At 42.3% G+C, this 17636-nt stretch overlaps 1 protein-coding gene across 5 annotated transcripts; it reads left to right on the top strand.

Annotated features, from left to right (window-relative positions):
• The first annotated feature begins 279 nt into the window (after positions 1 to 279).
• LOC124003007 (nicotinate-nucleotide pyrophosphorylase [carboxylating]-like) lies at positions 280 to 17357 on the top strand. Of its 5 annotated transcripts, none has more exons than XM_046310918.1 (6): positions 280 to 428; positions 788 to 918; positions 15598 to 15889; positions 16155 to 16465; positions 16724 to 16855; positions 17098 to 17357. In XM_046310918.1, exons 3-6 carry the CDS (start codon positions 15637 to 15639, stop codon positions 17311 to 17313), a joined length of 912 nt encoding a protein of 303 aa, XP_046166874.1. In that variant the 5' UTR covers positions 280 to 428; positions 788 to 918; positions 15598 to 15636; the 3' UTR covers positions 17314 to 17357. The 5 variants fall into 5 exon arrangements, with proteins under 5 accessions (XP_046166874.1, XP_046166869.1, XP_046166873.1 ...); XM_046310913.1 differs by having other exon boundaries at positions 788 to 922; XM_046310915.1 differs by having other exon boundaries at positions 330 to 428; positions 809 to 922.
• The last annotated feature ends 279 nt before the right edge of the window (positions 17358 to 17636 follow it).

Below are 17636 nucleotides of genomic sequence, written 5' to 3'. Positions count from 1 at the left end.
TCGTAGGTGGCTCATTTCAGCTAGTTTAATCTTGTTATTGATACCATGTATTGTGTTGGGGTGTTTAGACTGATGCAATGTCTATGCTAATGTGACAAAAATTTACTAGCTAATTAATGAACAATGTAACTATGTATTTGAGAGACAAGTGCTCATTGTGCAAAGTATTTATATTTTCAATAAACATTGGAGACAAAATATAGTTTACATGTTGTCCACAATCAAAGCCAACCCTGTCTGTTTTGCCCAATAGTCAGCCACAGTGGGCGGGTCATAACACCTATAAAACATAGCGGTAAAACATGGAAATAATTCCAAACATTTTTCACGTTGGGAATTTTACAAACACTTTAAATTAAGTGTGTGTTTGGTGTAGGCTTTCCTTGCTGTGACGGTTTTGACAAACGTTTAATTCTCTCTCAGACAAGGTGAGTTTTATCAATATATTTGCCTCAATTTACTCTCACATTCGAAACGCTAATTACCAACATAGAAGACCTCAGCAAGCGCAATCAGAGACATGTATCCAATCCAAGATGATTCCATGTGCTGTATTTAAATTAATTGAATAAAGTGTAGACATTCTTCTGTCCCCTTTCTCTGTCTTAGTTAACCACTGACTACACTTTAGCTAGCTAGTTAGCTAAGCAGTAGATTAGAACATATGTTTGTATTACTTTGCCTAGTTAATTGTTCAGCTAGCAGAGCAGTAGATCATAAAATCATTTTGTATTACTTAGCCTAAATAATTGTCTGTACTGTATGTCGACTGTGGTGTCTATTTCAGACCTTTATGGCATTTTTAAAGGATACGCATAAGATAAATAAAAAGGGAGAAGACTACTATACGCCTGGCCATGTGGAGAAGTACAGCCAGAGTGACGGGCAATTTACCATGACGGATAAAGTTTATCCTGCGTCAGTGAGTTAAAAAAATACCTTGTTTTATACTGCTGTCAACATTCTACAGGGAAGAGCTACTTTATCAATTACACAGTGCATTTGGAAAGTATTCAGACCTCTAGACTTTTTCCACATTTTGTAACATTACAGCCTTATTCTAAAATGAATTGAATCCATGTTTTTCCTCATCAATCTACACACTACCCCATAATGACAAAGTGAAAACAGGTTTAGACATTTTGGGACATTTATAAAACAGAAACCTTATATACATAAGTATTCAGACCCTTTGCTAAGAGACTAGAAATGTATCTCCGGTGCATCCTGTTCCATTGATCATCTTTGACATGTTTCTTCAACTTGATTGGAGTCCACCTGTGGTAAATTGATTGGACATGATTTAGAAAGGTACACGCCTGTCTAAGGTCCCACAGTTGCCAGTGCATGTCCTAGAGCTGGCCGCCCCAGCCTAGCTGAGCAATCGGGGGAGAAGGGCCTTGGTCAAGGAGGTGAGCAAGAACTCAATGGTCACTCTGACAGAGCTCCAGAGTTTATCTGTGGTGATGGGAGAACCTTCCAGAAGGACAACCATCTCTGCAACACTCCACCAATCAGGCCTTTATGGTAGTGGCCAGACGGAAGTCACTCCTCAGTAAAAGGCACATGACAGCCCGCTTGGAGTTTGCCAAAAGGCGCCTGAAGACTGATCACAAGAAACAAGATTCTCTAGTCGGATGAAACCAAGATTGGACTCTTTAGCCTGAATGCCAAGTGTCACGTCTGAAGGAAACCTGGCAGCATCCCTAGGGTGAAGCACGGTGGTGGCAGCATCATGCTGTGGGTATGGTTTTCAGCGGCAGGGACTGGGAGACTAGTCAGGATCGAGGGAAAGATGAACAGAGTAAAGTACAGAGAGATTCTTGATGAAAACCTGCTCCAAATCGCTCAGGTTCACCTTCCAACAAAACAACGACCCTGCCAAGACGGCGCAGGAGTGTCTTCGGTACAAGTCTCTGAATGTCCTTGAGTGGCCTAGCCAGAGCCTGGCCTTGAACCCTATCAAACTGCTCTGGAGAGACCTGAAAAAAGCTGTGCAGCGACGCTCCCCATCCAACCTGACAGAGCTTGAGAGGATCTGCAGAGAAGAATGGGAGAAACTATCAAAATACAGGTGTGCCAAGATTGTAGCATCAAACTCAAGAACACTTGAGACTGTAATCGCTGCCAAAGGTGCTTCAACAAAGTACTAAGTAAAGGGTCTGAATGTGATAGTTTTTCTTTTAATATACATTTGCAGAAAAGGTGTTTTTGCTTTGTCATTATGAGGTATAGCTTGATGAGAGGAAGAAACAATTTAATACATTTTATAATAAGGCTATAATGTAACAAAATGTGGGGGGAAATCACAGGCTCTGAATACGTTCTGAATGCACTGTATCACTCATCAGATTACCCCGGATGAAAGACTTAGATGAGTGAGTGATTACTCTGTCCTAGAATGTTGTCATGAGACTGAATCTAAAAATCTATTGACATCCAGAATTGAATGGTTTAGACATCCAGTGTAGTGTGTATTGTAGTTTCATAACCAATCTTGAAAGGCTTTATTTATTCGGAGTGGTACATGCATTCACAGTCTTGGTTTATAAGATCCTTCCCACTATTTGATTAGTGTGTCAAGTGTTATCAATTAAATGTTTAATGAAAAACTGCACTTGTCATGTGAAAATTACAGTTAAATATTCTACAGCTGTAATGTCATCAATCAAATCAAACTTTACTCATGAAAATCCACAATGGATAAAATGAATGGTGAAAAAACAGTTGGAACCATTTCCCTGTGTGACCACTAGGTTTTATGGGTATTATGACAACTCCACTGTGCCCCACAGTGGATGTGTCATTATACCCATAAAACCATTGTGGATGTTAGAAACTCTTTAAAAAAAAAAGGTCTGTTTTGTGAAGACTTACACTGGTGTGATGTTTTAAACAGTTCAAATCTCTCTTGGACAATGTGACTTGTCAAAAATGAAATGCTAATCTGTAATCATACAGAACTACAAATGTCTGTCTCAAGCTTCACATCTCACCAGGGCCATGATGATCTGGAGGAGACTGTAGAATTGAGGCAATGTTCAGAATCTCTGGATTAACTGCTAAATTTAGTAATTCATAAATTGGTTCAAGTTGTTTAAATTGACAATTCTGTGAACTGTCTTGTGCAAGTTTTTAATAAAAAATGCCTGTTATCTAGCTAGGTAGCTCAGTTAGTTATCAACATTAGACTGCTATTCGCCATTTAGCCAGGCTATTTGCCTAGCCATTTAAATGCATGAGAAATTCATAAAAACAAGTTTCTTTCTTTGGCTTTTATAAACCAACAATCTAGCATGGTAGCTAACTTGGAAGCTATGGCTAGGTATTCTTGATAATCAAAAACTATTTTATTTGTCACATACACGTGTTTAGCAGATGTTAATGCAAGTGTAGCGAAATGCTTGTGCTTCTAGTTCCGACAGTGCAGTAATATCTAACAATCCTGCAACAACTACCTAATACACACAAATCTACAGGGGAGAATATGTATATTTACATTTACATTTAAGTCATTTAGCAGACGCTCTTATCCAGAGCGACTTACAAATTGGTGCATTCACCTTATGACATCCAGTGGAACAACCACTTTACAATAGTGCATCTAAATATTTTAAGGGGGGGGGTGAGAAGGATTACTTTATCCTATCCTAGGTATTCCTTAAAGAGGTGGGGTTTCAGGTGTCTCCGGAAGGTGGTGATTGACTCCGCTGTCCTGGCGTCGTGAGGGAGTTTGTTCCACCATTGGGGAGCCAGAGCAGCGAACAGTTTTGACTGGGCTGAGCGGGAACTGTACTTCCTCAGTGGTAGGGAGGCGAGCAGGCCAGAGGTGGATGAACGCAGTGCCCTTATTTGGGTGTAGGGCCTGATCAGAGCCTGGAGGTACTGAGGTGCCGTTCCCCTCACAGCTCCGTAGGCAAGCACCATGGTCTTGTAGCGGATGCGAGCTTCAACTGGAAGCCAGTGGAGAGAGCGGAGGAGCGGGGTGACGTGAGAGAACTTGGGAAGGTTGAACACTAGACGGGCTGCGGCGTTCTGGATGAGTTGTAGGGGTTTAATGGCACAGGCAGGGAGCCCAGCCAACAGCGAGTTGCAGTAATCCAGACGGGAGATGACAAGTGCCTGGATTAGGACCTGCGCCGCTTCCTGTGTGAGGCAGGGTCGTACTCTGCGGATGTTGTAGAGCATGAACCTACAGGAACGGGCCACCGCCTTGATGTTAGTTGAGAACGACAGGGTGTTGTCCAGTATATGGATGAGTGATGGCCAAGTGGCATAGGCAAGGTGCAATAGATGGTATAAAATATAGTATATACATGTGATGAGTAATGTAAAATATGTAAACATGATTAAAATTGCATTATTTAGAGTGGATTGTATGAAGTGACTAGTGATCCATTTATTAAAGGGGCCAGTGATTGGGTCTCAATGTAGGCAGCGGCCTCTGAGTGAGTGATTGCTGTTTAGCAGTCTGATGGCCTTGAGATAGAAGCTGTTCTTCAGTCTCTCGGTCCCAGCTTTGATGCACCTGTACTGACCTTGCCTTCTGGATGGTAGCGGTGTGAACAGGCAGTGGCTCGGGTGGTTGATGTCCTTAATTTGTTTTGGCCTTCCTGTGACATCGGGTGCTGTAGGTGTCATGGAGGGCAGGTAGTTTGCCCCCGGTGATGCGTTGTGCAGACTGCACCACCCTCTGGAGAACCTTGCGGTTGAGGGCGGTGCAGTTGGCGTACCAGGCTGTGATGCAGCCCGACAGAATGCTCTCAATTGTGAATCTGTAAACGCTTGTCAGGGTTTTGGGTGACAAGCCTTATTTCTTCACCCTCCTGAGGTTGAAGAGGCACTGTTGCGCCTTCACCACACTATCTGTGTGGGTGGACCATTTCAGTTGGTTTGTGATGCGTTTAAAATATATATTCTACCTTTATTTAACCAGGCAAGTCAGTTAAGAACAGATTCTTATTTTCAATGACGGCCTAGGAACAGTGGGGCAGAATGACAATTTGTACCATGTCAGCTCGGGGGTTTGAACTTGCAACCTTCCGGTTACTAGTCCAACACTCTAACCACTAGGCTACCCTGCCGCCCCCTGTGTACGCCGAGGAACTTAAAACGTTCCATCTTCTCCACTGCTGTCCCTTCGATGTGGATAGGGGTTTGTTTCCTGAAGTCCACGATCATCTCCTTTGTTTTGTTGACGTTGTGAGGTTGTTTTCCTGACACCACACACCGAGTGCCCTCATCTCCTCCCCGTAGGCTGTCTCGTTGTTGTTGGTAATCAAGCCCACTACTGTTGTTGTCTGCAAACTTTATGGTTGAGTTGGGGGGTGTGAATGGCCACACAGTCGTGGGTGAACAGGGAGTACAGGAGGGGGCTGAGCACCCACCCCTGTGGGGCCCCAGTGTTGAGGGTCAGCGAAGTGGAGATGTTGTTTCCTACCTTCACCACCTGGGGGTGGCCCGTCAAAGTCCAGGACCCAAGCTGGAGACCCAGGGACTCCAGCTTGATGATGAGCTTGGAGGGTACTATGGTGTTGAAAGCTGAGCTGTAGTCAATGAATAGCATTCTTACATAGGTATTCCTTTTGTCCAGATGGGATAGGGCAGTGTGCAGGCGATTGCGTCGTCTGTGGACCTGTTGGGATGGTATGCAAACTGAAGTGGGTCTAGGGTGGCCGGTAAGGTGATATGATCCTTGACTCATAATGTTTGTGTCTGTGGATGAGGGGTGGGTAGCCTACTTCAATGACTACTTGTAGCTACCCTAGCTAGATGAATTATTTTAGTCTGGCTTTGAGGTTTCAGAGAGAGACTGATTCATCCTCTCGAGTCAAGTGTGTTTACTGCGGGAAAACAATGTTTGCTGTTACCCTCGACTGCAGATAATTCGTATGGGCAATGTTATGTAACCTTATTTATGACTGAATTGTGTAAAAATGATTGCAACCATTTCTGTGTTTTGACCGCTAGGTTTTATGGGTATTATGACTCATACTATTGTAGCCCAATGCATTATAGTGCGTTCAAGACAACTGGGAACTCTGAAAAATACAAGATGAAATCATGACGTCAGTGATCTTCAGGTCAAAGTCCAAGCTCTAGAAAGAGGCCAGAGATCTTGAGTTGGAATTCAGAGTTGGATTTCTGTTCAAAATGATTTTTCCCAGTCGGAGCTAGTTTATTTTTTCTCAACTTTCCAGCTGTCTTGAACACACTGAAGTTGTAAGTCTGAGATCCCAGTTGTTATGGGTATTGTATGGAACTGAGAGTCATGATCAAGGGCTGATGCTATGTATTGGACAAATGAGAGGCTTTGAAAGCACCAGTCAGCAATAATGGCACTCCTCAGAAGAAGCAGTTTTGAATTAAATGGTTCAAGGACAGAATTACATTTATGTAGCTCAGATAATATAATTGAAAAGTGCATTAAGGTGTCTGTAATAGAATAAACTTGGCAAAACAAATGTAGGCATTAATTAATTTCTATTGGTTCCCAAATATTTTTTACAATGGTGGGGGAGTGCCAAGATGGTCTGGTCTGCTCAGCATTTAATCGCCTATACAGCATATGAAACAGGAAACAAATGGAGCGAGTGAGATGTTTTGCTTGCTCTTCCATCTCTAGTGAACCTACCATCCTGTCTGCGCAGTGCTGCACAAGAGGTGTCTGACATCATCATAAACAATCTCTGTTTATATTGTGCAGTGTTATAAGTTGTAGGTTTAAGGCAGCCCTGCATCCCTTTCACTTCTTGTCAGAACAGCATATTGCACTACACTGGTGAATATGTCCGAAACCAAACCACCACTTTGCATTTAGGAAAATGACATCTGCTGTGCTTTAGAATAACTTATAGTTCCAGAAGTAAGATTGCAACTTTTTAAGGCTTTGGGACCAATAAGTTGGACTCTGAAATTAAATTGACATGTCAGTGAAGATCTTTGTCTGAATGAAAACTATTCCAACAGAATTGTGTATATATATATATATCAGTAAATTAACATTACTTTTTGTATTATTTTTGTTTGACTTTGACATCCCAAACTTGAAATGTCAGAACTGTTGTGTTGCGCAGATTGTCTGGTTAAAAAAAACAAGAAGAATAATAGTTATTTCAAAGCTGTAACTCGATGTGACTGATTTTCACATTCTTCGCTTAGCTTGTAAACATTACATCATGAGCAAAGGAGCAAATTCCACTTTTCTGGTGTTGTCGGCTTTGAATGTCAGACAATCGATGAATCAAATCAATAAAGAAAAGAGGAACATTGTTACTTTTGTGGTGAGTAAACATTCCTCTGTAGCCCATTGTGTATCCATATTAATAATTTCATTTGGATATCCAATTTGTAAGTCGCTCTGGATAAGAGCGTCTGCTAAATGACTTAAATGTAAATGTAATGTAAATGTACAATTCATTGTATTTGTATTGTTGACTAGTGTTTAAGTACACAAATTGTAGACATTACTACAACATTTGTTGTGGTAGGTCCTGAGATGCGTAAGAACTTGCACATAAGGGGGTATTTTGGATCGGAGTTACAATAACTCAAAGGTTTGCGAACCACTGTTATACACAACCATTGCTGTGGCCCAAATGATATTACAATGGATAATCTCTGCAGACCAAATGACTTTTTACTGTACAATACTTTTTATCAAAATCATTTGAAAGTCTCTAAAATAGTCTTCAGTTGATAAGCACATCATAGCTGCCATTTGAGGGTGCAATAGGATGCAAACAGCTGTGGTTCAGAATAACCTAGCTCTTGATCATGGGGCGGGGATTTAAGATCCAAGATGCTCTGTCTGAACCTTAACATGCATCGCTTTTGGTACTGTTTTGGAATTATAAGGAACTTATCTTTCATATCAGTGAAATATATATTTTAAAGGTTAAATTGATACACACCTTGATAGGGTTAATGTTCCCACATGGCCATATCTCAATGTTACAGAGCTTGTTTACGAAAACAGACCGAAGACTAGGAACACCCAGTTGCTCCGAACACCCAGTAGTGGAAAAAGTACTCCATTCTTGTACTTGAGTAAAAGTAAAGATACCTTTTTTAATAGAAAATGACTCAAGTGAAAGTCACCCAGTAAAATACTACTTCAGTAAAAGTATTTGGTTTTTAAGTATACTTAAGTATCAAAAGTATAAATGATTGAAAATTCCTTATTAAGCAAACCAGACAGCACCATTTTTTAAAATGGATAGCCAGGGGCACACTCCAACACTCATATCATTTACAAACAAAGCATTTGTGTTTAGTGACTCCGTCCGATCAGAGGCAGTCGATGACCAGGGATGTTCTCTTTAAGTGTGTGAATTGGACAGTTTTCCTGTCCTGCTAATCATTCAAAATGTACTTTTGGGTGTCTGGGGAAAATGTAAGTACATTTTCTAAAAGTTGTCAAAAATATAAATAGTAAAGTACAGATACTTAAACTACTGAAGTAGAACTTTAAAGTATTTTTACTTAAGTACTTTACACAACTGCGAACACCTGTTTAAGCTTAAACTCGGGAAGTGTAATTTCGTTGGATGGAGGCACCCTTGGCTGTATTGAACTGTGTAAGATAGGCTGTATTGAACTGTGTAAAATAGCTAAGAGTAACCTAACCTTTAACCTACACGTATTAGTCTGATCTTGGAAACTGACATTTCCGACTTACTAACTGGGGGTTGTTATACAGGACTTGGACCAGGAAGTAGGCGGGACAAAACAGCCAGTATGTGCAACCAGTTAGCAAGTCGGACATTTTGGCGTTCCTAGTTCCCACTAGCTTTGAATGCACCACTAGACTTTTCCATGTTCTTATTGCCCCTGATGATCCATTATGCAAATGCATAACACTTCATATTTTGACACTTGCAGGGCTCTACAGTGCAACCATTTTACTCGCATATGCAACAAAATGTGTGCGAACTGGAAGGTCATGAGCACATACCCGCCTACTTCCTGGTCTAAGTCCAGTACTGTTTTTGAATGGGCTTTCAGCTTATATAATCAAATATAATCAAATTGATGAAAATTGGGTCATTTTTAAGAAATGTTAATTAATGTGTTCATGGGTTAATTTACCTTTAACCAATTCCTTTTATGAATGTTTTAAAATATGAAGGGGAGAAAACGCTCAGGTAGAAGTAAATAAATGTACATATCTTAAAGGATGTTTAAATTAATTTGATAATCAAAGATTTTTTAACTAAACCAAGATAGGTTGTGGTCTGTCTTTTCAAATGGGAACAATTAAGTATTTTTGGGCAGTAAAGCAATGACGTGTGTCGAGCAAGCACGAGCTAGTGAGTACCTATTGATGCATTCTACCATATTTGCATATTTCCGTTAGGGAACGCCTATTCTGAAGAGCGCTGTGCAATTAAATTAGCCTTTGCACTCCTAAACGACGCACTTTAAATAAAAACCTTTGGCAAAGGGTAAAGTCTACAAAACTTAGTCCACTCTGTTCATGACAGATGTTTAGTTTTGTGAACCGAACTATATTGAGATCAAATTTTGAAGCTCAAGCTTTTTCAAGCAGAAATTTGCTTCCTGCAACACTAACTCAAAGTTCTGGGACACTGTAAAGTCCATGGAGAATAAGAACACCTCCTCCCAGCTGCCCACTGCACTGAAGATAGGAAACACTGTCACCACTGATAAATCCACCATAATTGAGAATTTCAATAAGCATTTTTCTACGGCTGGCCATGCTTTCCACCTGGCTACTCCTACCCCGGTCAACAGCACTGCACCCCCAACAGCAACTCACCCAAGCCTTCCCCATTTCTCCTTCTCCCAAATCTGTTCAGCTGATGTTCTGAAAGAGCTGCAAGATCTGGACCCCTACAAATCAGCCGGGCAAGACAATCTGGACCCTTTCTAAAATTATCTGCCGAAATTGTTGCCACCCCTATTACTAGCCTGTTCAACCTCTCTTTCGTGTCGTCTGAGATTCCCAAAGATTGGAAAGCAGCTGCGGTCATCCCCCTCTTCAAAGGGGGGATGCACTCTTGACCCAAACTGATACAGACCTATATCTATCCTACCCTGCCTTTCTAAGGTCTTCAAAAGCCAAGTCAACAAACAGATTACCGACCATTTCGAATCTCACCATACCTTCTCTGCTATGCAATCTGGTTTCAGAGCTGGTCATGGGTGCACCTCAGCCACGCTCAAGGTCCTAAACGATATCTTAACCGCCATCAATAAGAAACATTACTGTGCAGCCGTATTCATTGATCTGGCCAAGGCTTTCAACTCTGTCAATCACCACATCCTCATCGGCAGACTCGACAGCCTTGGTTTCTCAAATGATTGCCTCGCCTGGTTCACCAACTACTTCTCTGATAGAGTTCAGTGTGTCAAATCGGAGGGTCTGCTGTCCGGACCTCTGGCAGTCTCTATGGGGGTGCCACAGCGTTCAATTCTTGGACCGACTCTTCTCTGTATACATCGATGAGGTCGCTCTTGCTGCTGGTGAGTCTCTGATCCACCTCTATGCAGACGACACCATTCTGTATACTTCTGGCCCTTCTTTGGACACTGTGTTAACAACCCTCCAGGCAAGCTTCAATGCCATACAACTCTCCTTCCGTGGCCTCCAATTGCTCTTAAATACAAGTAAAACTAAATGCATGCTCTTCAACCGATCGCTACCTGCACCTACCCGCCTGTCCAACATCACTACTCTGGACTGCTCTGACTTAGAATACGTGGACAACTGCAAATACTTAGGTGTCTGGTTAGACTGTAAACTCTCCTTCCAGACCCAAATCAACCATCTCCAATCCAAAGTTAAATCTAGAATTGGCTTCCTATTTCACAATTAAGCATCCTTCACTCATGCTGCCAAACATACACTTGTAAAACTGACCATCCTACCAATCCTCGACTTTGGCGATGTCATTTACAAAATAGCCTCCAATACCCTACTCAACAAATTGGATGCAGTCTATCACAGTGCAATCCGTTTTGTCACCAAACCCCATATACTACCCACCATTGCGACCTGTACGCTCTCGTTGGCTGGCCCTCGCTTCATACTCGTCGCCAAACCCACTGGCTCCATGTCATCTACAAGACCCTGCTAGGTAAAGTCCCCCCTTATCTCAGCTCGCTGGTCACCATAGCATCTCCCACCTGTAGCACCTGCTCCAGCAGGTATATCTCTCTAGTCACCCCCAAAACCAATTCTTTCTTTGGCCGCCTCTCCTTCCAGTTCTCTGCTGCCAATGACTGGAACGAACTACAAAAATCTCTGAAACTGGAAACACTTCTCCATCACTAGCTTTAAGCACCAACTGTCAGAGCAACTCGCAGATTACTGCACCTGTACATAGCCCACCTATAATTTAGCCCAAACAACTACCTCTTTCCCAACTGTATTTTATTTATTTATTTTGCTCCTTTGCACCCCATTATTTTTATTTCTACTTTGCACATTCTTCCATTGCAAAACTACCATTCCAGTGTTTTACTTGCTATATTGTATTTACTTTGCCACCATGGCCTTTTTTGCTTTACCTCCCTTCTCACCTCATTTGCTCACATCGTATATAGACTTGTTTATACTGTATTATTGACTTTGTTTGTTTTACTCCATGTGTAACTCTGTCTTTGTACCTGTCGAACTGCTTTGCTTTATCTTGGCCAGGTCGCAATTGTAAATGAGAACTTGTTCTCAACTTGCCTACCTGGTTAAATAAAGGTGAAATAAATAAATAAAATAAAATGTTTAATCGATGACAGTTTGCAGAATTTCGGTTTAAAAAAAATCCATCTCGTTCCATCTTCTGCCACTGGGCTTCCTCTGAATGGAAACGCAAAGCGGATGCTTCATATTGATACATCCGGTAAGATATGTCATTGTTCTGTGATATAAGCTTGAAGACCATTTAATAAACAGTACGGACCTTGGACAAGTAAGCAGGACAACGCGCAGCTCAACAAGCCAATAGTAGACGAGTTAAATGTTGCGTATCTGAACGCGCCAATCACAGCCTCGGCTGGAACCGCGAGCCTTTGAGACGAGTGTAAAGAGAATGAAGAGCATCCAATTACATTTTAGGCAACAAGGGTTCGGAGGCGGCCAGTGATTTTGTCTATTGATTTTGCCGAGCCACCAGCTACACAAGATAAAGATTCGGCTAGCAGTAGTAGCCTTAACACTGCCACCGGCTCTGCCCCCGTTTCGCCAACCACTGCCGGTGGGAAACAATACAAATACAAAGCTTTCCCGTGGTTGCATTTTGAAGGAAATGTTATGTTTTGCAAGTGGGGAATCCTCACCTGAAGGACACTGTTAAACACAACGCGTCCAAAAAGCACATTGAGTGCAGAGAACCACATCATCAATAATATACTACCCCCCCCCCATCTAGGGGTTGTGGTAATGAAATTCAAATGGCAAATCTCACTCCAAACTTTGTTCAAATGTTGGCAGCTATGTAATGAGTAGGATTCTGGGTTTTCACGTGCAAACGTGATTGCCTTTGATAAACGCTTTATCTGCCTTTTATGTAAAAGAGATTTATTTCTGAACGCTAGACCATGCTGCCTTGTTGACAACATGACCAGAACAGCGCAGATTACGGTTCGATTTGAGAAGAGCGCTCCTTCCTCACCACTTGCCCGTTCACCACGCAGGCCATAGACTGGTGCACCTCGCTTCAATTTAATCCTTAAACGAACACTGCCATTGCCAAGAGTCCTCTGTAAACCACGCCCCAGTGGGCAGAGCCAGGCATGTTGATTTTACACTGGGACACATTTTATTACTGAGATAGGTCTGCGGTGGCTCTGTTTAGTTAATCTAATATTTCAGAACATATGTATTGCAGTTAATTTTGTCTTTTGAGTAGCAAACGGAAACAAGTCCCAAACACTTCTCAATAGAAAATGTTCTGCCTCATGGGGGCGCTGTTTAACAATTCTTTGGATTATCTAATGACCACCAGTGCTCGGAATAAATTGCTTGTTCACAAGACAGACCTGGTTGACATGAAATTCACATTATTGTAATTGACCCTTGTTATAGACACACTGTACTTTTTCACAACAAAGAGCCATTGTGATTTCATTGTATGTTTTGTACAGTCTGATTTGGACATTTTGTTCTCTGTTGTAGAGCAAGTAAAATAAAGACTATATGTAAACTGAAATTGTGAACTGGACGTGTGACTAAAGGTTGAGATCTCTTGATATCAGAGATGTGCCTTAAGGCGTCCACATGCTTCCCAGCCGAAACAGTTCGTAAGAGTTTGTGCGTATATTATGATGGCATTTTGTTTGGACATCGGTTTTGTGTGCCCGAACAGTTGAAAACCCTCACCGACGTCTACGCCCCTTTATCGGTGATAGGTCAACAATAAGGATTATTCACAGTCTGTCATTCAACAAGAGACTACTCGTTTTCATGCATTTTTCATTGAGAAATACTGCACCAAGCATATTAGTTACATGCAAAATTGTGACTTTTTTTTGACTGAATCTGACCGATTTTGAGTTATTTTAGATTAATTCTGAGGAAGTGTATACTGGCTACGGCATCTCAGAATTGACAAAAAATACTCTTGCAGGTTATTTTTCTTGTTTTTCAAGCTTTTAAGGGAGTATGCAATCACACTCGTTCTGTACAGCTAGGAGCAAGCCGAACCGAAGCATGCTGACCCCTTTACCCAGTCTGTTGGGGGGAGCTATGGGAACGGCGTAGTGAGTGCATACCTTTGTCATGGGTGGACCAGTATGAAATCAGATCCACAACGCTGCAAGTGAGCCACACGGGACTGCACAGATGCTAGACCGTGGAATCACAGTTGACTTAAATTATCCGAATTCATAAATACTACAAGTATCTATTTTATTGACACTTTGTGTTGAACACAGTGTACATGTGTGTCCAGAGTCTCACACTCATTGCCTCATCACCTGGGAGCTAACACATCTTCAGCTACCACCACCTAAGGAATTACAGTCCCCTTGATTAACCCCAACAAAGACTAAATACTAGGCCTACATGGCAACAAAAACACTTCCAATTGTTACATGACTGTTCAGAATCGGTAGAATATAAAGATCCACTGGGCTGAATTGTCATTCAATTATTAGCAATTTATTCTAAACATTGACTCATCCATCACACAAGTGCACAAAGGTACACACACCAACAGAATAAAGGATGTTTATTCCGCTATTGCAACATATGGAAAAATATAACCATTCAAATTCCTGAAACAGATTTCTAGATGGTCTAATACAGCTTTAGCTCTTGGGTTATGATGGTCAAGGTTCAAATGATTCTGCATTGCTTTTCCATGGACTTGACCTAAACCCAAGTAGTAGTAATTTATTCTTCCCAACTTGGATGATTGTGTATGTAATGTACAGAGACAGGACAAGGTTCACAATAAGGTCTTATTGACAACAATGAAGACTTCCATACTGTTATTTATTTATCTTGCTCCTTTGCACTCCAGTATCTCTACTTGCACATTCATCTTCTGCACATCTCACATTCCAGTGTTAAATTGCTATATTGTACTTACTTCGCCACCATGGCCTATTTATTGCCTTTACCAACCTTACCTCATTTGCACTCACTGTATATAGACTTTTTCTACTGTATTATTGACTGTTTATTCCATGTGCAACTCTGTTGTATGTGTCAAACTGCTTTGCTTTATCTTGGCCAGGTCGCAGTTGTAAATGAGAACTTGTTCTCAACTAGCCTACCTGGTTAAATAAAGGTGAACAAAAAAAAATAATTAAATGGAAAAACCAGGGCTGTCTTGTCAATGAGCAGAATTGCCAAATCGGACTGTACAAAATCTACAATCAAGACCGCTGTTAGTTCATTGTAATTTGCATTTCATACACTTGACACAGTGACTTGAGGGGGAGACTGAAACAGTGGAGGCAGGAACAGGCAGATATATGTGGGGGGGGGCAGGCATGTCCATGTGTCAGCCAGAGTGCCCTCAGCCGTTGTCCTGGGAGATACAGAGAAATAGAAAAGAGGGTTTAGTGAGCGCATCCCTAAGATCTTACTTATTAGGTCATAGATAAAATTGACTGCAATGTACTTGACTTATATATATATATATATATATATATATTGCATAACTACACAGAACCACCGCAGACCCATTGTAAAATTAGATTCTATCTCCGTATGATATATCCTTACTACAATGTGTCCAAGTGCTCGAACAACATGCCTTGCTCCACCCACTAGGGTGTGGCTTACAGAGCGCTCTTTGCAATCGGCACTCGTTACTTGTACTCCAGTTATATTACCAAACCCGCAGGAGCAGACTGGGATCAGAAATCGTCTCTGCCATTTGTAACACATGGGCCCCCTTGAGGTCACCACACCAGCGTTCTTTGTTTGTGGTGAATCTTAACCTGAAGACTGACACTGTTACAAAGCTTGAGGTCGAAAAAGCACATTGAGAGCAGGGATTCATTCATACCAGAACTCAGGATATTTTGTAGGGTACAATTTAAAACTTAACACTACAAACTTAACTATCAGTGGATAGCCAGATTTAAGGCACTGGAACTAACCCCTCTCTCCATTCTTAACAGAACAACTTTCCGGCATCACGTTTTACCTCCCCTCTCAAGATGACGACGACTCAGTATGACCTGTCAAACACGCTCCCTCCCCACACACTGACCCAGCTGGCACGGGAGTGGCTGGCAGAGGACACACCAAACTTTGACCCTGCAGGGCTGTGTGTGGGGTCACATGAGGTCGAGGCCAGGTTGTTGTGTAAAACGCCGTGCAGCATGCTGGCAGGCAGGCCTTTCTTCACTGCTGTCTTCACTGAGCTCAGCTGCACTGTGGAATGGGCACACAAAGAGGGAGCACAGCTCGGTAAGAGACCAACTATGAACCTGGTCAAAAGCATGCTGTGGAGGTTTAAGATAATACACAGATGCCTCACAAATGTGATGACAATACACCAACTCTGATCACACTGCCAAATTCATTTGGAGAAGGTATTGTGGAAACAAGCTTTGAGTTTGGCATTCACAAAATTCCATTGGAATAGATTCCAACTGATGACCATCTAACCATTTTAGATACAGATCACTCATGTGTTTTTAGGTAAACTCTTCTTTGACCTCACCTCCACCAGGTCCAAATGCGGTGACCCAGACTGCTGTGGTCAGAGGCCCAGCAAGGTGTATCCTCCTCGGGGAGAGCCTGGCCCTCAACTGCCTGGCCCGGGCCTCGGGGATAGCCACCCGCTGCTCCCAGCTACAGAGCATCGCCAGGGAGGCAGGCTGGCATGGCCATGTGGCTGGCACGCGTAAAACCACCCCTGGGTTCCGGCTGGTGGAGAAGTATGCCATGCTGGTGGGCGGCGTGTCCATACACAGACAGGACCTGAGTGGGATGGTGATGCTGAAAGACAATCATATATGGGCATCAGGGAGTATCACACAGGTAGGCAAGGGTGGATGTCTCAAACTGTACATTTGACATCAACTTATACTATGTTGTGGTTGTCGATTCCTCTGAAATGCATGAAAATCAGAGTGCAAGAATACATGTACGTCTTTCATATTCCAAGATGTACCATTAGATCTGTCCTTTTTCTAATATGAGAGCTGAAGTTTTCCCTCTGTGCATTTTGAATATAAATTCATGTTGCATTCTGATAGAGAACTGATTTGATGTAATTCCTACCTGTGGGTCTTCCAGGCGGTGAAGGACGCCCGCTCGGTGTGTGGCTTCAGCAGTAAGATTGAGGTGGAGTGCGGCAGCCGGGAGGAGGGCAGTGAGGCAGCCACGGCAGGCGCCGACATCGTCATGTTGGACAACTTTAAGCCACAGGTGAGACTGATGGACTTCCCAAAGGCATCAGGGAAGTAATGTAGAAGAGGTAGAGATGTACTGGAGGGCTTGTGATAAAGCAGAAGACATGATTCCGTTGGACATTCATGTACATTGGACTATCAATGTAATATTCTTCTTCCTCCAGTGCTGTGCATTTCGTTCAATCTCTTTCCTTCACGGTCTCTTCCCGCACTCGTTTCTTCCGGCCTCGATTCCTCCTCTGTCCCTTCCTCTCTCAGGAACTCCATGCGGCAGCCCAGCTTCTGAAGGAGGAGTTCCCTTCTGTGCTAATCGAGGCCAGTGGAGGGGTGACCCCAGACTCCCTGCCCCAGTATCTCTCCCCCCATGTGGACATCATTTCTCTGGGCTGCATCACCCAGGGCTGCCCAGTGGTAGACTTCTCCCTCAAGGTTCAAAAGCCTGTTCCCTTTCCAATTATTTTCCAATCAAAGTAACTGTGGCAAATCAGGATTGTTGTTAATAAAGTGAAAATAAAAAGCAACGGTCAATTTCCTCACTTTTCATCCAGGAGATGATCAAGAGAAAAAAAATCAATTATGACATTCAGAGGTGACTGTATGTCTATGCTGTGTACAACTAATTTAGAAATCCTTATTAAAACTGTGAAGACAGTTCCCTCAGTTTCTTTTGTCCCATAGTGATCATCTATTATATGGGATATTCTTTCAAATCCTTAATCGTTGTGATCCACCAGGAGAAAAGATGACAAATTAGTAACTAAGTAACTATACTGTTAAAGCTTTATATGGATTAAAAC

This window comes from Oncorhynchus gorbuscha, linkage group LG18 (genome assembly GCF_021184085.1).
Source record: "Oncorhynchus gorbuscha isolate QuinsamMale2020 ecotype Even-year linkage group LG18, OgorEven_v1.0, whole genome shotgun sequence".
NCBI lineage: Eukaryota > Metazoa > Chordata > Actinopteri > Salmoniformes > Salmonidae > Oncorhynchus > Oncorhynchus gorbuscha.
Note: the sequence above shows the minus strand (reverse complement) of the source record. Positions and strands in the feature narration are given on the sequence as shown.